Genomic DNA, 23629 nt, shown 5'->3' on the forward strand with positions numbered 1-23629 from the left:
GTTCCTTGGGAACCTATAAATTAAAGTAACAGGATGAGACACACACAGGTGTGTGCTATGTTATTTTTTTCTTAATATCTTTACATAGTTGGGAGACAATATCAGGGCAGTGATTATATGGTAACTAAACTGAGCCCAAGAGCCTACAGCTGAGAATTTAACTGGGGCAGCTAGGTGGAGGAGTGGATAGAGCAGCAGCCGTGGAGGCAGGAGGACCTGAGTTCACATCCTCACATCCAGCCTCAACATTGACTAGCTGTGCTACTTTAGGCAAGTCACTTAACTATGCCCGAATGGAAGGGAGCGAGAGGGAGGGAGACAGAGGGAGGGAGACAGAGAGAGACAGAGAGAGAGAGAGAGAGAGAGAGAGAGCGAGAGAGAGAGACAGAGAGAGAGAGAAAGAGAGAGAACGAGAACGTCTCTCATGTTCAGTTTCCTTATCTATTAAATGGAGATAATGATATAATAATGGGACTTCCGTGCAAATGGAATAACAGATATAAAGTACTTTGCAAACCTTAAAGTGCTATATAAAGGCTATCCAATATCATTGCATGTATTAACATCCTCATTTTACAGATAATGAAACTCCAGCCATGTGAAATTCCTACAGTTATTTAGGTAGTGAGTATCCAGGGCAGGATTCAAACCCCGATCTCTCTTGATTTCAAGTTCAGACAGACACACAAACACAGTCTTTATGGTCAAGAGGTAGTTTATGGATAGCTGATTATAACTGATTATATATTACAATATATATTGATTATAATTTGAGCTCCAATCTAGCCTCAACACCTGTGTTTGCCTCAATTTCTCACACTGTAAAATGAGGATCATAATAGCACCTAACTCCCGTGGTTGTTGTTGAGGACCAAATGAGGTGATATTTGTGAAGCATTCAGCATAGCACCTGGCACATAATAATGCTTCTTCCCATCCCTCAGGCCAGCCACTGAAGTTCTTATACTCCAACTCCATTCTGTGCTCTAGGCTTTGAGTCATTTTCCTCCTTTATTTTGAAGCATCTGGTTTTTTTTTAACCTAAAGAAGATTCCTGATTTGGTCATGGTAGACCCTAGAGCATCACTGGGCCCCACTTTTCAGAAAGCGTACAAAACCATTCTGCTATTATTGGTCTCAAGTCATCAACACTCGAATTTTGGCTTCAGTGTTTCTCCCTTGGGATGTGCCTCCAGGTACAAAATGAAGAGGATAATTAGGGAAGTTATCTGGGGATCATCCGGCTTGTACAATTATTTCTCCTGAAACAATCAGATAGATCACTGAGGAAAAAATTATTTATTAGCTTGAATCATTCCTGCAAAAGATCACAATTCTCCACTTTACAGAAGTAGGCAAAAAGACTCTGTTGAGTATGCTATTATAATTAGAAATTAGATATAGAAAATATGAATTAATTCATCTGACCTCCACCTTATTGTTTCAGGGGAAGAAAAATGAAAATGAGTTTGCTGGCTTAGGTCAACACACTAGATAGTTGTTAGACATTTTTTTAATGCCAAAGAACACTTATGATATACTACATCTTTTTCCACACAGAAGAAACTGATTAAGATGGAACATCAGTCATAGTGATCAAAACTTGGGTGGAAAAGTCGCAAAACCTACACAGACCATTCTGCAGCCTGACTGAATATGGGCCAGGGGTTTAGGTCCATAAGAGCGAGCATTTATATAGCACCGAAGGTTTGCAGAGAGCTTCACATATGTTTTCTCCTCTGATCTGCACAACTACCCTGTGAGGTAAGTGCTATTATTAGCCCATTTGTACAGATGAAGAACCTGAAGTTGAAAGAGGTTAAGTGACTTACCCAAGGTCACACTGCTATCAAGTGTCTGAGGCTGCATTTGAATTCAGGTCTTCCTGATTCCAAAGTCTAGCATTCTGTCTATTGCCACCTAGATTCCCATAATTTCCCAATTACAAAACCTGACCTCAAACCCCAAAGAGTATACACCATTTATCATTTGCAAAAAATCTAGAGACCCTGGGGCCATCATTCCTGAAACAATTAAAAAATATATGTCCCATTACATCCAATGAATACATTTAGGTCGAATTGTTACTGTTCCATATGTACACAGTAACTTCTGTCTTACCCTATAGTGGCTTCATAATAATACCTTTCAAAATAAGAAAGAAAAACTGTTCTTGAGAAAATATATTCTCATCCTGTGACTTTAATTTACAGGTTCCCAAGCAACACCTAATTTTGTCAGCTCAGTGCCAACAGAAGAGAAAATCTGCTGGCATTGCACATCACAGGAATTTCTAAGAATATGGTGTAAATTGTTTGTGACCTGCATCTGTCAGCTCCAAAAAATTTCAGTTTAATTCTTTCATATTCCAAGAGCCATGCACATATACCACTGCCATTGTGGGCTGCCATCTGCATAAGAACCAGGTCCACAGGAGTTTCTAAATATTGGATTCCATCAATATAGGAGACTTTATTGGATGGCATGCCCAGTAAGCTGAAGTTGATTTCTACAGGGTGGTCCTTTAAAAAGAAACTTTATTAGAAAAGACATTATATTCAATTGGATCTCATGAAAGGACCATCCAGCATTATGAAAAGACCTCAAATGTACATAATGTGCTTTGTGCCCAGTTTCCATGCATTTGAATAACTGTTTTACAATCTGGTGTTGATTATTCTGTACACTTAAGATAGTTTCCCAGACAAATCTAGAATGTCTTATAATTGGATGGTAGATGGTTTATCCTTCTTAAAATATTTTTCCTTAATGAAAAGAACATTTGTTGCTGATCCAAGCTCTGCTTTATTCTCATATACATTGTGTGTACAAATATTTGATTTCAGCATACAATTTTTCCAAATATGCACTGCAAGTCAAAATTGATTTGCTCTGAATGTCAATAAACCTTCGGGATAAAGCATCTGTCTACAAACTACAAATTTGGGGGAGTTGCTTTGCCATCTGGCAAAATGTAATGGGAATTCATAGTATGAAGGCATTAAGATTTATACCTATGTTTAATCAATGCATCTCCATATAGTATCTTAAAGTCATACCTTGGAAGTGTTCTGACACATTTTCTTTGTCATGCCACCCTCACTGAATCAACTTAAACCAACCAACTCTCTGGAGATGCAGCAAATAGGATCAACATCTACGTTACAACGTGAAACAGGGGAATATATGGAAGCACTTGGTTCACATTTTAACAGGTATTTTAACAATCTCTTCCTAAGAAAGTGTGTCACTCTGCCCTAGGAAGAAAACTCAAATTGGGAGATCTCACCATCTCGAGACATCCCTACAGCAAGGCATTTCTGTAATCGACAGTGTTGGCAGCGGTTTCTACTAGTTCGATCAATCAAACAATTCTTCTGACGAGGACAGGAGTATGTGGCATTACTTTGCTGACTCCTCCTGAAAAAGCCCTGTGATTTAAGTCACAAAATGTAAAAACAGTAGGTTAGTATCAGTTTTATCTACCCAGTGCTAAAGACAGTATACTAAATGGCATTAATATTTAATGGAAAATTAAACTTGTATTGGATTCATCTAGGAAATCATTAATGAAATTAAAGCTAGTGTTTATTTTTTTTTCCTGAACAAAATGAATCTCTTGAGTCCAATCCTACAGTCCTTACACATGCAAAACTCCCTTTAATTTCAGCAGGGTTGCATAAGGAGTTTTGGATTTGGTTCCTTCTTTGTGGCCATCAATGATTAAAAGAAATTCCCTTGGAAAAGAAATGGAAGGAAATTAATCACTCACCTGTGTTTTCTGTAGATTTCTAAAATATTTATTGCACAAAATCACACCAAACAGGAATATACTTTTCTCTGTTTTCCAAAGTTTAAACAATAACTTCACACCAGAAATCCTGGTTGGCTTAGGTCCCAGAAACAGCACTGGGAATGCCCCAGCTCATTTTAGCTCATTTATTTAGTTCAGCTTAGGTCAAGTCACTTCACTTCACTTGTTTGGGTATCAGTTTCCTCATCTATCAAATGAGGGAGTGAATTAGATGATTGCTGACTTTGCAATCAGGTTCACTTCTTTTTCTTGACCTTTAATTAATTAGTCAGTCAATAAACATTAATTAAGTGCCTATTATGTGCCAGGCACTGTGTTAAGCCCTGGGGACACAAAGAAAGGCAAAAGACAATCTTTGCTCTTAGGTAGCTCCCAGTCTAACAGAGGAGACAACATGAACACAGGGATATACAAACGACATATAGGGTAAATTGGATATTATCAATACAAACAAGGTACTAGAATTAAGGGGGCTCAGGAAAGGCTTCCTGTAGAAGGCTGGATTTTAGTTGGTTCTTGAAGGAATCCAGAGAAGCTAGGAGGTAGAGATGAGGAAGGAGAACATTCTAGGCATGGAAGACAGCCAGTTAAATTTCTTGGAGATGGGAGAGGGAATGTCTTGTTCAAGGAACAGCAAGGAGGCCAGTGTCACTAGATTATAGATTATGTGGGGCCTGGGCGAGTAAGTTATAAGGAAACTGGAAAGGGGTGTGCGTGTGTATGTATGTATGTATGTGTGTGTGTGTGTGTGTGTGTGTGTGTGTATTATGAAGAGGTTATGAAGAACTATGGCCATCCCAAAGAGGATCTTATGATTTGATTCAGGGTAAGAGGACATTGATGGAATTTATTGAGTAGGGGGATGATGTGGTTAGACCTGAACTTTGGGGAGATCCCTTTGATAGCTGATCAGAGGATAGACTGAAATGAGGAGCAACTTGAGGCAGGCAGATCAACCAGCAAGCTATTGCTTGCTATTGATCAAATGAGAGAAAATCCGTAAGAGCCATTAGCATGGTGCCTGGCGATTTGTTGTCATTGTCTTGTTTCAGTCATGTTTGACTCGTTGTGGCCCCATTTGGGGTTTTCTTGGCAAAGAGACTGGAGTGGTTCTCCATTTCCTCTTCCAGCTCATTATACGGATGAAGAAACTGAAGTAAACAGGGTAAAGTGATTTGCCCAGGGTTGCCCAGCTAATAAGTATCTGAGGCTGGATTTGAACTCGTGAAGAGGAGTCTTTCTGATTCCAAGCCCAGTGCTCGATCCACTGCATTACCTAGCTGCCCTGTCTGGCACACAGCAGGCTTTTAATAAATGTTTATTCCCTTCCTCTTTTCTTCTCATTTATTCCGCCCTCCTCTGCCACCTTTCAGCTTTCTTTTGGATACTGTCTTCCTCCCATTAGATTGTGAGGTTTTTGAGGGCAGGAACTATCCTTTACTTTTTCTTCAAACTCATAACCCCTGTGCTTAGTACAGTTCCTGACACACAGGGTTTTTTCAGTTCTCATCTGGCTGCACCACTCTAGAACTCCGCTGACTTTCCCACTATGCCCCAGGAAGCTCAATATTGGCCATCCTGCAGGACCCCATCAGCCTCATTACTACCCTCAGTCCAGCTGATTGGAGGGTGGAGCCGTGAATTCCCAAAGCTTCTGAGCTAAGGGAGTTCAGCTCAGAACATCTCTTCACTTCTTATCTGGCTACACCATAGGGGGACATCTTTAACTTTTCTCCCCCACCCTCGAATCAGGTAGCTCAGCCCCTGTCGCCCTCCACTGCTTTTCTGCTTCCTTTTGTGTTTTTTTTTCCCCATTAGATAGTAAGCTCCTTGAGAGCAGGACTGTCTTTCTTTTTTTGTATTTGTATCCCAAGCACTTAGCACAGTGCTCTTTCTAGCTACGGGGCACAGTAAGTGCTTAATAGATATTTACTAATTGACTGCTTAATAAATACTTACTAACTATTGTGATAGTCCAGGCATGAGGTGATAAGGGCCTGCCCCAGAGTGGTGCCAGATCAAAGGAAAGAAAGGGAGATATAACAAAGGTAAAATGGAAAGGCTTTGGCAACAGGCTGCATATAGGTGAGAGATAGTGAGTATCTGAGAAGGACTTCTGGGTATGGAGCCTGGGAAGATGGCAAACATACAAAGAATGCTATATCTAGAAAAATACCTTACATGTACATGTTGAACTGAAATCAATCTAGGCCACCATCTTCACTTTCCAGATTAAAAAACTGAAGCCCAGAGAGAAGAAATATCTTGCCCAAAGTCACAGCGTTACTTGATAGCATAACCAAGTCTCTACTTAACAGTATCCCTTATCCTGTGAATCTAGATGGTACTTGAACTCTTAGCACCAAACATCTCGACAGACTACCTAATGAGGTTGGTAAACTTCCTCAGTCCTTTTTATTTTTTAATCATAATGTGCCCTGAGGAAACTCCTTGATGCTCAAAGAGGCAGAGGTGGTGGTTTTAATACTGGCAAGATACATAGGCCACCCACTCAAAGGATTAATGTTAGAAGTGGAAAAATAACAGACAAAAGAGCAGGCAGACTTTCAGTGAAACCAGTAGTGTAGTGAGGGGAGATGACCAGCGTATTTGCTTGCCCCAAGCCCAAATTCATGGATATCCCACGGGGAAGAAGGGAAGCTATAAGAGCTAAGGCACATGACATCATATGTCCTCCTATGCCATGAAACGTCAAAGGCAGCTCAAGTCCCATAAGGCCAACGTGCAAGCCGAATAACTGAAAGGAAGTAGGGACTACTGTACCTCAGTTTGCCTTGGCAATATTTGGGGAATTTACATGGCTATGGCACACCTGGGAATCACAAGCATTTGCAGTTTTGGTCTTTAAAAGCTGACAAAACCACTTGCTTTCAGCCTCAATCCCCTTCTGCTTCTCACTGCTGACCTACATAGCTTCCACAGCTACATGAGGCTCCTGAAAGCCCAAAGCTTACAGCCAATGCCCTGGAAACCCTAGGGACAGCTTTTTCAAAGCAAAGTCTGGCTGACCTCTTCCACCGAGTGTTCACTGTCCAGACCCTCCCCACACTCCTACCCCCAGTGGCCAAGTGATCATTACAGAACATTGTCTATACTGTGGAAGTCGATCTAGCTCCGAGTAGATACTTGTACAGTTTCTTCAACTAGAAGGCTTGGCTTGGAGATACTCTATGTCCTCTGAGGACCAGCCTAACTGAGTTTGTACAGGCTCATCACAGGTGGAGAGGAATGATTATTAATAACCAATGATTTAGGGACATCCAGAGTCAAGTCCTGATCTTAAAAAGTTCAGTCTCTTGGAGGACACTGCTGATGAGACTGGACTAACTTTCTGTTTGAGACCCCTTCCAGGTGGAGTAGCCATTGTGTTCTGCTGAGGCTTGAGTGGGGCATAAATTCTTTGAATAGATTGCCCAAGGTGGGAGGCGGGACTTAGAAATGGACAACATAATCAAAGTTCAAATCCAGCCTCCCACTGTAACATTCATTCTCTAATTAATTGTTAACCAGTTAGAGTGGATTGCCACTCCTTCCAAAAGGGCATTGAAGCTATGAGCCTGACCCATCATGATTGTCTTTGGTCTGGGAGAAAAATGGCTAAATGATCATTCTTTTATTTAAATGATGGCATTATTTTAAAATGATCAAAGTACCCAGAAATTCTGTCTCTCGAGCCTTTTTAATCATTAAAAAGTGGATGAAAATTCTAACTGCAGTGACTCTCGAAGGCTATCAACACCAAGGGACATATACTTTATGTCAATCCCAGAAATGATCATTGTGCCTTCCATCTGGCAGGTGGCTCAGCAAATGCTACGTGGATTAGTTTTAGGTTTATCATGAAGAAAGAAGGGAAGTGTACAATGAGAACTTCCTGGGAAGTCCAATGACTTAGAGGGAGGCATGCTATCTACCATGGCCCCTTCCTCCTGTGTCTCCAGCACTCTACACTTTACCACAACCTTCGGAGGTAGCTGGTATATGTTTACATAGATGACGACATATACGTACAGTCAATGCATCAAGGAGCTATCATTTCTGTCATCGCTCTCTTCACATACAAAGCTCGAGTTGTAATTTAGGAGATGATCCGCAAGAGTTGCTATGGTCAGAGTGATCACCCTGTGGCCAGCCTGAAGATGAGCTTCACCAAGCTTTGCTAAGCTACACTGTAGGTCTATTGTAGGAGGACCATCGCCGGGCCCACATACAAAGCCTTTCTAGCTCAACAGAGCACACCACAATTTGTGCTTCACTAGCACAGATTAGAAGAACTCCCTACTCCAATCTCCCACCTCCAGCATGCAGCAATCTCAGTAAGACATCAGTAGATGCACACGCGCACGGCGCGCGCGCACACACACACACAGAGGTACACACAATCTGGTGTTACCCTACACCAGATCCTTAACCTCTTCAGGCCACTGTTAAATGAAATGAAAGGTCTGGATTAGATGATGTCTAAAACTCCTTGCAGGGCTAAATCTACCAACTTATGACTTGTAATCATCCTCCACTCTTCCAGAGTCACTGTTGCTGTTTAGTCATTTTCAGTCGTATCTGACTCTTCATGACCCCATTTGTTGTTTGCTGGGTAAAGATGCTGGGGTGATTTGCCATTTCCTTCTCCAGCTCATTTTACAGATGGGGAGATTAAGGCAAATAGGATTAAGCCACTTGCCCAGGGTCACACAGCTAGTAAGTATCTGAGGCTGGATTTGATGAGCCCTCTTGACTGCAGGCCTGGCACTCTATCCACTGTGCCAGTTTGGTGCCCTGACTCTTCTAGATACTGAATCTCAATTTCTATAGTCTTTTTTTTTTAATATGGGCTAGATATCACCTTTAAAAGATTGTCTCTGAACCCTCTCTAATTTCTCTATAGCTTTTAAAATATGAAGACTAGAACTGAAGGCTAGCTCTCTTAAGTAGGAGTTAGATTCATGACAAGTACATTGTAAAAAATTACCCTCTGTTTTCTAGACACTAAACTAAGATAATGCAATCACTACTAATAAAGTCTTGGTATGTTAGCACTGCTTGTTGATAATCTACCCTGCAAGGCTGAACCTCTAAGGGGAGTGAATAGCCACAGGCTGACTAAATGGCTTTTTTTTTTTAACAGAGAAGGAGGGAAACCAATTAAAAAAAATTTGTCTGGCTATAAAGTGATGAGATTCATTTTTATGATACAAATAATACCAGGCCTCATATACTCATATTAAATGATATAAATGAAATAGTATAAGCATAGGACTTGGAAGTCAGGAAATTTGGGTTTTTACCTCCACTTCTGACTCTTACTAACTATGGTGGATTGGGGATAACTCTTTTAACTTCTCAAAACCTTGGTTTCCTCATCTGTCAAAGGAGGATCATAAAGCGAGAAAAGATCCCAGAGGTCATCTAGTCCAACTGCTTCATTTTAAAGATGAGGGAAAGGAGGCCCAGGGAAGTGAAGGAAGCCTTGTCCAAGGTACAGAGGAAGTAAACATTTGAGGTAAGATTAGAACCTAGGTCAGTCCTCTGACTCCAGACTCAGAACTCTTGTTCTTTTTGTATCATGCTATATTAACATTTGCTTGGCCTCTTTCATGGGATTATGAGGAAGGTGCTTTGTAAATCTAAAATTGTAGCAAGCTATTACTATAAATGAGAGTTGTTTTTTAGCCACTGCAGAAGTCCAAACATATACTACAATCTGCTGTCGTCAGTCCAAACATTTTTTTTTAAACTACTCTTTTGGAACTGCTATTGCAGCCAGTTTATGAGTCACACAACCAAATCAATCTCATTACTTTATAGCTATTATAAGTTGCTGCTTAGATCCTGAATATTAAAAGCCTATTTGGTCATCCATGTTATTCACCAGGCTTGGCTCCCAATACTTTTTAGCTGTTTTTCCAAAAGTCAAATTCACCCTGAAGGCAATTCTAGGAAGAAGAATCCCAATGCTTTTTTTTAAGCATAGGTATAGCCTTACAAGGGCACTGCTCTGAAGGAGACAGTAAACATTTGTTTGCATAAATTCATAGGAATGTCAGACCTAAAACTGAAATGACATCAGGGGCTCTCTAGCCCGACCTCCTCACATTTTACAGATTAGGAAACTGAGGCCCAGAGAGGTTAAGTGACCTTTCCTATAGTTATGCAGAGATGGGATTTGAACTCAGGTCCCCTGGCTTTGTTCCTTCCACATGCTGCCTCCCAAAGGTTCCATGGAATGAACAAGACACTTAGAAGACTCTTGGAATTCTACATCCACCACTTATGACATGTCTGACTTTGACCAAGACACTTAACACCTTTGGGCCACAGTTACCTCATCTCTTAAAATAAGGGGACAGATTAGATCTCCTCTGAGGTTCCTTCTGTTCTGGTATATAAATAAAAATTAAGAACTAGGCCTATTACACTGTAGTTTCTCCCTCCCACCCCATCCCCCAAACGCTGACCCCAGAATGGTCCCTAAGTACTTCATTTGTTAGCAAAAATTAACTGTCAGAAATTTTCAGCAAACACAAGAACCGAGAACCTGAAGCCATACTTTTACGTTAACAGTGGTGTGCCCAAAGCTTTTCACCAGTGATTTCTCAAAAGACAAATGAAAAAAAAGCCTCCTTAGGACAGTAAGAAATGATCTTGTGTTGGGCTGGGCCTTCCTTACAGTGTCTGAGAGGACAAAGATTCAGAGAGAGAGCTGTTCAAGCACTAAAGAAAACAGGTGAGAGAAAACAGGATGGATGACAGGATCTTGACAGGCTCAGGGAGCAGAGAGGGAGAAAATTCCCTCAGGGAAGCAAGCTGGCAGCTGAGAGAAAATTCCAGGGCCTCTCTCGCCAAAAGCCCCAAACCCTGAACAAGCAAGCTTGAGGGCAGGATAAAACACTGTGGGGAGGAATTCACGACCCAGTCAAGGGGAAAGGTCAGGCAGTGAAAAATAGATGATCCAAGACAAGTCACAACCTCCTTGTGCCTTGGTTTCCTCAACTATAAAATAAGAGTCTGGCAGAGGATACTAAAGACCCCCTGAGCTTTCCTGTAGGTGACTGCCAAAAATGTGCTAAGAAAAATAGGAATATGCATCTTCGGACTTTTATTTTTTGTAAAGGATTGTAAAGGAGCTTGCTTAAATTTTGCTTGAGTTGTGCTATTTTAATAAAGAGGTACATTTCTAATATTTAAAAGACACAAGAATTTCTGGGTATAAATCTGGTCGGGGTGGACCAATGGCCCAATAACTCTTGTGCCGCAGGACTGCTGATTGTGGTGACCTCCCAGTACCTAGGGGCCTCACCAAAGATTAATAAAAACCACCAACAAGGACATTCGCCTACCTGTGCCTTCCACTGACTCTATAACAAAGGAACAGTTTGGGAATTACAAAACAGTTTGCTGGCAAGAACTGAGTGACACTTTTTCATAAAGAGCTTCTATCTTCTTAAGAGGTTCCTCCTGCCTGCTTTTTAAAAGAGACTTGCTTTCTGATGTTTCCTAACATTTATTTTATAGGATCACAGAACCTAAGACCTAGGTGGGATCTAGTCGTATCTAAAGTGCCTAGTCTATGCCCCTCACTCTATAAATGAGCTAGCTAACTGAGGCTCACATTAGTGAGAAGGACTTGTTATTACTTAATTATATAACACAAGACTGGAATCATGGTACCCAAATTTCTGGTCCAGAATTCTTTTCATTAACACTACACTTTGTTGTTGTTCGGCCATTTTTCCGTTGTGTCTGACTCTTCAAGACCCCATTTGGGGTTTTCTTGGTAAAGATATTGGAGTGATTTGCCGTTTCCTTCTTCAGCTCATTTTACAGATGAGGAAACTGAGGCAAACAGGGTTAAGCGACTCGCCCAGGGTCACACAGCTAGTAAGAGTCTGAGGCCAGATTTGAACTTAGGAAGATGAGTCTTCCTGACTCCAGGCCCAATGCTCTATCCGCTGTGCCACGTACACCTGCGCCCCCATCTACACTAACAGTTTAAAGTACATTTGGTTCCCACCTCCAGCAGGTCTTGATAGCTTCCATCCATTTTCTTCTTGTTTCATTAAATGCTTCCTCTAGTATCCTCAATTCTATTAGATTACTTTAAAAATGCTTTTTGATTCATTGGTGGGTCTGTCCAATGTTAACCCAAGAGCTTGTTAAATATTTTGTAGTCTACTGGATTTCTAAACCCCTGCCTTCAGCGTCACCCTCTTCCCCCTCTCCATTCTAGAACCAAGGAAAAGTAAGGATAGTTAAATAATACATTTGACATATTGATTAAAAAAAGCAGTGTCAAGGAGCCTTTTTAGAGGAAACATTCAGGTCTGCTGGTTGTCCAAGTTCTGTTTATTGCTTCTGACGTAAAGAACTACCTATTTCAGTTTTGTGAAATGGACAAAAAGACTCTTTGACTCGTGTGCCTGCTTGAACAGAACCTTTGAAATATCAATACAGTTCTTATCAGCATCACCGATAGTTTCAACCATTTGTCCCTGTAAGACACCTAGCCTCCCATGCCACAGTATCAAGCTGACTGGTACTGCTAGGGAGACCTAGGGCATGGAAGCAAGTGGGCTTGGCTGGTGTCACTGGCTCATCCTTTGTATGCTTCCTCTTCAGATCAGCAGAGGCTGAAATGCTGAGCTGATGTTTGGTCTTTTGACAATTTTCAGTTAATGAATTGATTCCTACAGTTCATTAACATACCCACTTCCACTTCTGTATACACATATGTCTTAATTAGCTGCTCATTGGCTGTTTAATTACAAGAAAACAGCTGACAGCTGCCTCGATGCATTCTAATGGCAGACGGCTTGGAATGGCTACACATTTCCTTTTGACAACCATGACTTATTCATAACTCCGTGATTTATTGTGAATACTCATATGCTTACATGAATCATTAAATTTTACAGTATTACCGGCAACTGACAATTAGGAATTTGGGAATGGGGGTACTTTACTTCCCTCCCCCCTGCTAAAAAAAATAACTTTGCCTACTCCATTACTTTCAAAAAAGGTAAATAATATATAGAAAGATGACATTTTTGCAGTCATTCACTTGGGACCTTTCTTTCAAGAATATGACTGAGAAAGAACAAATATTTTTGGCAAAACATTTTGACATAAATGATGACAGAAATTCTTTTAGCTAATAGCTAATTACCTGGTAAAAGAAAATAAAAACACTCGTCTGGTTTTAGAGAAAGTGATGAAATATGAAAAAACAGAGAAAATAGAGAAAGATGAGTAGAGAAAAGAAATGTCAGGGGAAACACCAAAAATTGGGAGGGAATACTGAGCCCTAGAGAATTATAATGGGACAGGTACACTTGACTGGACCAGCAGAACTCAAAGAAAAGAGGCAGACAGTTCTGACACTCTCTCTATTGGCTTTAGACACTATCAATTAACCCTGTTTGCAAAAATTTGCTAGAGCCGTCCCCACTAACTGCACATGACAGCAGTAATAAAAATGTGGCATCCTTAGAATATTTTTCCAGCTCTAAGAAAGGCTGCCCCTCCCAGTAGAGTACTGTGTACATTCTGATACGCAATTATAACTGATTTCTTCTGTCCCAATCAGCAAGTGTGATGGTTGTCTTTGACTGTAGAGAGCTACATAAAAGTCTAAACCAATTGAGTACCCAATTGTGGGCCTAGAACTTTCTGCAAATTGAAAAAGAGGCAGTCATCAAGGTTTAGTGAAAAATGAACCAATCTGAAACAAATTAGGAGGTGAAAACATTCCTCCTGAGTGTGAATCATCATGAAACTGAAAGCTTTAGCTGAACAAACACAAATTTCTTCTCATTACTTTTTAATGCACTTATTTTTTAAAACTGGAATTGACACTTTTGAAGTCAAAAGGACACGATAACATCCCTGCCTCCCTTTCTGCAAAACATAATATTTATTTAAAATGTCTGACCTAATGTTCTTTATGAAATTGAACTTTAAGATAAAAATAAGAAGTAGATGTTGGACATGAATATAGCAAAACTGGAAGGAAAACCTGAAATGGGTCTTAAAATGCCAGTGAAACTTCACAATCTCGAGACGAAAAAATTTAGCATTCACTAATAAGCACGTATCAAGAAGGACTTTCATGGAGAGGGTCTTTACTGCTAACAATTCCCCCCCAGTACCAGTGGTTTCCTAGGTACTAGGGAGTTGTAGGTGAAAAGTTCCTGTCCCTAGGAGGCAGATGATTGTCTCTAATGGTCTTCAAGAGATGTCTGGGAGTGCTAAGACATTAAATAACTTGCCCATATTCACAGAGCCAGTATGTGTCAGAGCATGAACAGAGGTCTTCCTCAGTTCCAAAGTTACCACCTGTCTACTACGCCAGCTTATCCTGGCACCTGTGCTCAAAGTCTTTGCCCTCTGATAGGACCGCTAGTCAAAGGTCCAGAGCTGAAGAGCACCCTTGAGGTCTTTTAGTCAAAACTCTTTATTTTACAGATGAGGAAACAAAGGAACATTTAAGTATCCAAGTTTATACAGGTAACAAGCATCAGGGGTGGGATTTGAATTCAGAGTCTGACTCCAGCACACTCAGCATTCTTTCCAGGGCTTGTGCCCCACTCCATGGCCTTGTAGAGACCAACAGTCAGTTCCACATTATGAGAAGGCCTGGGAAGAAGACTTTCATGGAGCCATGATTAATAATAGGAAAAGCTGACATTAATATAGCATTTCACTGAAATATTTCAGTCCCTCTCACATTTATTTCACAATAACAATATTTAATCTACTTCTAATTTCGTCAGTGAGGGAGCTCCCAGTGAGGCACTTCCTCTTACTAAGACAGATAGATTGGGGTCTCCCTCTGCAATGTATGGTGTTAGAGAGCTTTCCGAGTCGATGAGGGGTTAAGTGACTTGCCCAGGGCCACAGAGTTAGTACATAGCGGACCTAGAACCTGGGTCTCTGGGGTCTCTATCCACTATGCTGAGCTTACCTCTCTTTCTAAGCAATAAGCTGACAAAGACCTAAGGTCAAAGTTTGCCTCAGATACTTACTGGCTGTGTGACCCTGGGCAAATCACTTTACCTCTCAGCCTCAGTTTACTCAACAGCAAAATGGGGATAATGGTAGCACCTACCCTCGTAGGGTCATTGTAAGCATCCAATAAGAGAATATTTAAAATACTTTGTAAACCTTAAAGAGATATATAAAGGCTAGCTATCATCATCATCATCATCACTGTTATCATATTACTTGGGAATTGTTTTCTTCTAGGTAAATGACATCAGATAATTTACACATTTTCTCTTTCTGAAAAGGGATATATTCTTTCATTGCAAAGTCATTTTTACTTATAATGGAAGAAAAGTATTAACTCTTGCTTCTAAGGCAAAGAGTGTCCTAGACTAATACAAGTCTTGCTTGAAGTAGATATTCAAAAGATATTTGTTGAGTAAAAGAAGAATCTATTCCTAAGTCTTTAGGAGGAAAGTAAGACCGATGACCTGATTGTGAAACCCCAATGTTCTGATCAACTGGGCCTTGTAGAACTAAAAAAATGTAACAGTAAATAAACTCAAGAAAAATCTAAATGTCCTTTTTTCTCCCAAATAAATTTCTCACTTTCAACTGAGAACACCCCTACTATTTTCCGTGCCCATGTTTTACAAAAGAAATACACTAAAACACTAAAATTTTTCTTTAAAAGATTTTCAGTCAATGCAAAAAATTAATCCTCTTGGCTCTAAAGACCAATTTTCTTAATATTAAATGCATTCACAACCCAGGAGTTTTATTTCTGATGTGGAAGTAAGAGGAAAAGACCTTTGGCTTAGCATGTTTCCTGTGGTCCACATAGTCCATAGCTTACCTCTGCTCACTCAGACCAGGAGTCTGCTTGTGTTCTGCCCCTTTCTTGTATAACACATCTCACCAGCCTGGTTTCCATCAATGCTTCTCTAGAAACTCTCAGCACAGGACGACCTTCTCTCTATTGCTATGATTACCCTGTATGACTAATTTAATTTAATACTTCAAGGATTTCCTTGATATGGCGACTCCCTACATTAATAAGAATCAAAAGAGTTCTACAACTCAGCACTTGGTGCTTGAGAATTGCTCTCTCAAATGAATCTGTTATTTCAATGCTTCAGGAATTCCCTCCCACAATGCCGATCTCAACCCAGCTGTGCTTGCCCATACCATTTGACTCTTGTCCATATCTGCCCCTAGGGAATTTAACCAACAAATAGGACTCTTTCTCCTGATACTTGAAAGGGTACTAAGGCAGGACTCTGGCTGTCTACCTGTTATTCCTTGTTCGTGTCATGGGACCAGCCCATTTTCTCTTTCTATCACGCATTTCTCTGATGATGTCTTTTACTCCTATTCTTTTTCAGAGTGCAGCTTACTCACACCCCTAATGTGTTTTTCCATTGCCTTTCATGTGATACTCATTTTAAATTTCTCAAACACAGCTAACTGTCTTCTATTTCTCACTGTCATTCAACATCAAAAATGCAACATTAGTATTGAAAAAAGACGGATATCTGCTTTCACAGGAAGCTTGAGGTCAGTAAAGGAGCTTTGCAATTTCCCAAAAGTAATTTGGTGCATTCTTCTCTTCCTATTCAACTCTGGGGCCAGTAACTCACTGTCTCCCTGAACTGTCAGAGAACCTCTATGGCCAAAACTTCATTACGCTGTAGCCAGTCTCTTGATGAGCTTCTCTGATTTTGGCTAGGTTGGATTGTTGGGCTTCCACTGCGCCAGAATTAAAAATTCTACTAACATTTGGGTTAAAATTCTAGGTTTGAATTTTATTTGCAAACAGCAATGAGGAGCGTCACGAAAACAGGAGAGATTACCATGGAAAAAAGGAGAAGACAGCCAAGGATAGAGTTTATTGGGAACATTATATTTAAGAGAAGGAAAATGGAAGGAGGAGTAAAAGAGAGTATAGGGAATAGTGAGAATGCAATCACAGAAGCCAAGGGAAGAAAGAATATCTAAGAGAGGCTGGTTATCAGGAAAAAATACTGTATAGAAAGTCAAAGAGGGTTGAAGATAAATCCACTAGATTTGGGGACAAAAAGTTCATTAGTAACCTTGAAGAAGGCAGCTTCAGGGGAGTTGTAGGGATAGATGTTAGATTATAAGGTGATGATATAAAAACAATGAATGGGAACTAACTGGTGTTTCTATAAGTAATGGGCATGACTCTAGCTCCATTTTCACATCTTTCTTGATATTTCTATGTCCATACCTATAGGTATTTCTGGACTTGTTACTGGTGCAAGGAACTCCCAGTAAAGAAATGCCCTCTTATCATGGAGATGTAAAACTCTGTCTCAGCTGCCTGGAAATGAGAGATTAAGTGACTTGCCCAGCATCACACAGCCAGTATGCATCAGAGGTAGGACTTCAATCTAGATCTTCCCGAGACCAAAGAAGGCTCTTTAATCACTAGGGTATGGGCAGCTAGGTGGTACAGTGCATAAAGCACTGGCTCTGGAGTCAGGGGGACCTCAGTTCAAATCCATTCTCAGAAACTTATTAGTTGTGTGACTCTGGGCAAGTCACTTAACCCTGACTGCCTTTCAAAAAGAAATCACTAGGTTATGCTGCCTCTTATTATAATATTTTTTAAAAATTACATTGTGGCCATCTTTATTATTAATGTGCTCTCATGTACAATCGGAACATAAGCTTTCATAGGACGATGACTGCATCATATATAGCTTTTCATTTCCCACAGGACTTTGCATACAATGAAGGTTCAATGGTTTGATTTCATACAGCAATATTTTAAATGATCAAATTTCACTTAAACATGGGATTGAGGGAATTTTTCTAACAGGACAGTCATCTGGAGCTAAGATCCCAAGGAAAGAACAACAGCAGGCAGTGAGGCAAGGGTTACATTTGAACAATGGAGCAGAATACATCCCCAAAGTATTGCCACACTTAGTGTTTGCATGTAATTCCTATGCAAATATAACTATAATAAAATGTAAAATGATTTCTGTGCTTCTCAAAAAACAAACCTAAACAATGAATAGGCTCTCTAATTCCCATAGGCAGTATTTAAGCAGGAAAAGTTTAAAAAAAGGCTAGTTCATAAAAATAAGAATTTTATACACTTTTTTCTCATCAGATATATACTTAGAAAGTTTCCAAAATATTTTATTCTATTACATGGAATAGTTATTTACTTCTAAATCTACTATACAGATTTAGATAGGGCAAAAGGAAGCGGGAATGATTATTTATTATGTACCTACTATGTGTCGGGCACTTTACAAATACTGTCTCATATGATCCTCACAACAACCGTGTAGGGTAGGTGCTATTTTTCTATTTTATAGTTGGAGAAACTGAGGCAAACAGAAGTTAAGAGACTTGTCCAGGGTCACACAGCTAATAAGTCTCTGAGGCCACATTTCAACTCAGATTTTTCTGACTCTAGATCTGATGCTCTGTCTACTGTGCTTGTGGAGGCTCTAAATGCTAGACAAAGGAAATTGTAAATTATCTTACTAAAAACAGGGAGTGACTTGAATGGGAATGACATAGATTTGTGTATTCTCAACTGTTTTACAAAGAAGGATGCATTGGAGAAAGGGGATATTAGAGGCAGGGAGACCAAGTCATATGGCACTAACAAAAAAGGTGATGAGAGAATGAACCAAGGTGATGGTAAATGAGAGTGGGGAGGGATATTGTGTAGGCAGAACACAGATAGGGCTAGAGGATGAAGGAAGGGTCAGAGATGGCTTGAAAGTTTGAACCTGCAGGGCTGAGAAGATGGTGGCACCACCAATATAAATAGGTGAGTTGAGAGAATGGGTAGGGTTTTTTTTTCCTGGTGGGTGGGGTAGATAAGGAGTTCAGTTTTGGCCATTTTTAGTTTGAGATGTTGGCAGAACATTCATATGGAGAAAGTTAGAAGGCAATTGGAAACGGGGGAATGGTGCTCAGGGTAGAGAAAGGGGTGAGATGTATTGACAGGAGAGATATCTAGACAGAAGTGGTAGCTGAAACAATGGGAGAAGGGAAGATCACTAAAGAAGAGACGATTGACAGGGAAGAGGATGGACAATGGCCAGAGATTTAGGGGAACAACCAGACTTTAGAATGGGATGAGAAAAATAAACCAGTAAAAGAGAATGATGTCTGGCCAGAACAAGAGGAAACCCCCCACCTCCCACCCCAACACTATCGTCTTAGATGCCAAAGGAAGAGTTCATGGGGGTCAGCAAAAAGTTGGTGGATGAGGACTGAGAAAAGGCCATTGAGAGAATCGTTTATATGTAGTAATAGGGTCAAAACTCCACTATTATATGGTTTCAGAAATCACAGACTTAGAGCCGAAAGTAACCTTATAAGTCAGTAAATCCAATCTTCTCATTTTACAGATGAGAAAACTGAGGCACAAGCATGACTTGCCCGAGGGCCATACAACTGGGAAGTGAATTTTAAGTTTACTTTTCTCCAAGTTCAGCACTCTATCCACTAGAGGTGCCTCTGTGTGCCAGTCTTAAAATAGGTAAAGGATAAATGGATGGTGGATGATAGTTTTATCGTACAGCAGCGTCATAGGAAAGGGTTTTTTTTCTCTCCAAGTATAAAGGAAAGAAGAACAAGTCTATTGGTGGCAGAAAAGTAGTAAACAGAAGAGAAACTGAAGATGAGGGAGAGTATGAATGATTAATGTAGCAAGTTTTGCCTTGTTATATGACAGCTAACTGTTAGAAATGTCTGGATACCTCATATAAAAGTAGGTTTTCCTGGCTTTTCTTTGATAATTGTTTTAACTTTCTATTTTAATTTGCATATCTATTAAGAATTATAACAACTAAAAAAATCTTCACATTTATATAGGACTCTAAAGATTTACTAGGCACCTTCTACAGAGCCCTGTGAGGGTGCTAGTATGCTAGTATGATGATCTTGGTTTTTTTTGGATGAAGGAACCAAGGCTCAGAAAGGTTTTGTGACTTGTTGCAGTCAAGTAGATCTCCTGGGTCTATGTCCCACACCTTTAATAATTATGTCTCACTTTTTCTAGTCATCAGGTTTTTGGGAGGGATGCAAAAATGCATGCTGAGAACCAGTGTTGATGTCTTGTAGACCCCAAACAACATTTCTGTGATATGAAGCCTGGAGATATCCTTTCCCACAGTGAGGAAAAGAGGAACACAACTGCTTTCAATTTAGCTAATCCAGAACAACCGAGTGATCTAAAGCCTACTGCTGCACATGCAGCAACTTCAAAGCCCTTTTTGAATCCCAAAGTACAAACTTGTCAAAAAAATCCATTTTTGTTAGAAACGCTACCTAGGCATTGTAGAGAAAGTTCAACAGGTGAATTTCACCAAAGATTGTAATACTTATCTATATTTTCTGCAATTCATTCACCATTATAAAGCATAAATACAAAAACACTAAAATCTATAATTATAGAGTGAGATAGAATACTGGGAGGACCTTCTGGATAATTCAGCCCAAAGGGACAATTTCACCTAAGTAATTTTATCTGTCTTGGCAGACGAATTTGTATACTTTCTCATGACAAAAATAGTAATAATGACAGCATACATCTATATAGTAGTTTAAGTTTACATAGTGCTTTCTTACGACCATCTGTAGAGGAAGTAGAGGGCGTAATATTATTTTCATTACACAGATAAGGAAATTGAACCTCAAAGAGTTGAAGTGACTTGTCCACACTCACAAAGCCAGGATTCAAATCTGACAGCACAAAAATCAGGGCGAGAGAAAATCCAATAAGTTTTTCTGTTTCACTTGGCCTCTGTTCTATCTGAATTCTCAGGGTCTTATTTTGCAGTTTTAAATGGAAAGCCACCTCGGATCTCCTTAGAAGTAGATTGATTTGTACTCTTATCATAGGACCACAGATTTAGAGCAAGATCTTAAAGCACATCTAATCCAGTCTGGTCATTATACAGATGAAAAAAGGAAGGCCCAGAGAGGTTAAGCCACTACACAAGTAGTAAGTTGAAGAGACAGGTCCTCTGAGTCTAAATCTAAGAACTTTTCCCACGGTACCATGCTGTTTTTCTTGAATAAATGAATTACCAGGGCAGATAACATATGAAATAATATATTGATAATTATGAAATAATTCTAAAAAATAACTGAGAAGTAACAAAGTTTGGGGCTTGTATCTTCTGGATTCTCCAGTCTGGATTTCCCACTTAGGGAAATAGTGTACCTATTACATCCTTGGAGTCAAAGTGAGAATTTATCCCTTAAGCAAAGTTCTGTGTAAATGGCAGCTATTAGCTTGACCAGTTCAGCCTGCATGACAGCATGAGGGCAATTATATAGCAAACCCAGATCTGATTAGACTTTCCCATAAAATGAGAATCAAAGAACAAATCAAAGTTAGCTCAGGTGCTTCCTTACTGAAAGGTATAAACAATGAGACTGAATCATTCTAATCCATCCTGGGGCTGCCCTATCCTCCCAATTAAATGGTATAAACAACAAACAGCTTCCTCTAGCTAACTTTTATAGAAGCTAGTGTGTGTGTGTGTGTGTGTGTGTGTGTGTGTGTGTGTGTGTGTGTGTGTACACACATGCCATGGTTGTAATTTAACTCTAAACCTAAATGTCTTTTCACCGTGTACTGTCAAATCTGATCCTTCAACATTCCAGGAAGCCGAATTTACAGAAATTGTGAGAGTAAATAATACATTTTATTTTTTTTTAATAAGGCAGAAACAAAAAAAAATGGGGCTTACCTTGCAGCCTTCACATGTAATGACACCATAATGGATTCCTGATGATTTGTCTCCACAGATCTTGCATGGAATAATTTCAATTTGAGCTGCAACAGAAGCACGCAACCAGTTAATTACATTTTCTTTTAAACACCTTATAAAAGCGTTCCCTGATCAGCATTTGTATAGTGAAAACTAATAACCTGCTAAACATTATACTGCATTAACTATTCATTGCTGAACTGTGAGGGTCCCCCTAGAGCCTTGGACTAAATTATGGCTGCCTGTTATATAATAGCTTTCGGGTTATTAAAATGGGTCATTTGAGAAGGTGTTTAAGAACCCACAAGAAGGCTAGAATCAGCATTTCAAAGCCTTAAAGAACTGGAGAGTTCGCATTTTAGGCCTCAGAGCTAAACAGATACTAAAATGTTTCCTCCAATCTCATTCCCCCACCATTATTTTTAAAAGGTCATAAATCTGTCTTGGCTGAGAGTCACATTTATGCAGTTAGAGGAAAATACTCTTCACGAAAGTCATGTCGACTTAGGAAATGTTATAAACCAATTCAGATGATTAATAAGATACATATGACTGAATTAAGAATCCCCCGATTCATTTTTTCTTTGGATTCAAAAAAAGTTGCGTGTTAAATGTTAATCCATTTATGTGGATGGGTTAACTGCTATATTTCAGCCAGACAGTTAGTTTTCTGTATGTTTTAATAATGATGAACACTGACAAGTAGAATGTTTAGCTGCTAGGTTATTTAAATGTGTAGCCCATCCTCTAGCTCCATGTTCACAGATTCCTGCCAAGTGACTAAAGATGTCCCTCACTTGCAGATTAATCAAGTAATTAATAAATATTATACCAAAGTGCTTAAAACAAGGTTCTAAGTACCTTTCTTAAGCAAAACAGATATAAAATGTGCCTTTTAAAAATATATATAACTAAAAACAAAGAAATAATCCAAGAAATGTAATCATGAGCTCTTAAGATTTTCTTAGATCATACATAAAATGGAAGTAATATATAAAATAATGTATAAAACATTAGTGAACCATATAGACATGGTAACCACCTGCACTCAACTTAACCCATGATTTTAACTATCAAATGCTGTATCTACAGTGACAGCATATTTACACATATCCCACATTTCTCTCCACACACACACCATCTACAATGTCCTTTCGTAGCCTTTTAGTATATAATAGTGTACACTTACATAGTTTTTTGCATATTTCTGTTATCTTATTCGATCCTCACAATAACCCTATGAGGTAGATGGTACAAACACCTTTATTTTATAGGGGAAGGGGAGGAAAGGGAAGAACCATTTAAATAGCATCTCCTATTTGCCAGGTGCTAAGCACTTTAAGAATGTCACATGTGATCCCTCCCAACAACCCTGGGAGACAAATGCTTTCATTGCTCTCATTTTATAGTTGAGGAAATGGAGGCAAACTGAGTTTATACTATTTGCCCAGGTAGTAAGAGTATGAGGCTGGATTTGAACTCAGGTCTTCCTGACTTCAGGTCTAGCACTCTAACCACTGCACCACAGAGATGCCTCAAGAAGAAAACAGAAACTAGTTGCTATTATAAAGACTTTCTCTCCAGGTCACATGAGACTACTTGAACCAAGGTGCCTATGCTGCTCTTCACTCATGTGAAAGAACTAAAACCATCTGCATATGATTTTGTGCTGATGCCACTCAGCCATTGCAAAGCTTCTTAAATCAGTCCCACAACCACCCAACAGGTGAACAAGCAACACAGGAGAAAACTAAGAAGATGACTAAGAATGACTAACATTTGCACTATTTATGGAGTTAGATTGACAACCCATTGGGCTGGTTCCTCAGTCTGTCTCTGACAAAACCTGCAGATGGACAATGCATACTTCCTCCATATCCCTAACTTGTAAAAATCTCTTCTTTTAAGATGTAGCTTGGGCTCTCTCTTTTTCCTGAAGCCTTTCCTGATTGCGCCCCCTCTCCTAACTGTTGGTACCCTTCTTCCCACAGTACCTTGTACTGAGATACCCTGCAGATATTTGCATTTATTCACTTTA

The 23629-nt window shown here is 39.7% G+C and overlaps 1 protein-coding gene across 1 annotated transcript in view; it reads right to left on the bottom strand.

Annotated features, from left to right (window-relative positions):
• RORA (RAR related orphan receptor A) overlaps window positions 1-23629 on the bottom strand; it is a 112605-nt gene that overhangs the window by 20316 nt on the left and 68660 nt on the right. Inside the window, exons 2-3 of the mRNA XM_036736793.1 lie at window positions 21571-21656; window positions 3290-3431 (exon numbers count right to left, since the gene is read on the bottom strand). Of these exons, the coding sequence (XP_036592688.1) occupies window positions 3290-3431; window positions 21571-21656 (228 nt within the window). The remainder of the gene's footprint in view (window positions 1-3289; window positions 3432-21570; window positions 21657-23629) is intronic.

This window comes from Trichosurus vulpecula, chromosome 8, assembly GCF_011100635.1.
Source record: "Trichosurus vulpecula isolate mTriVul1 chromosome 8, mTriVul1.pri, whole genome shotgun sequence".
NCBI classification, from domain to species: Eukaryota; Metazoa; Chordata; class Mammalia; order Diprotodontia; family Phalangeridae; genus Trichosurus; species Trichosurus vulpecula.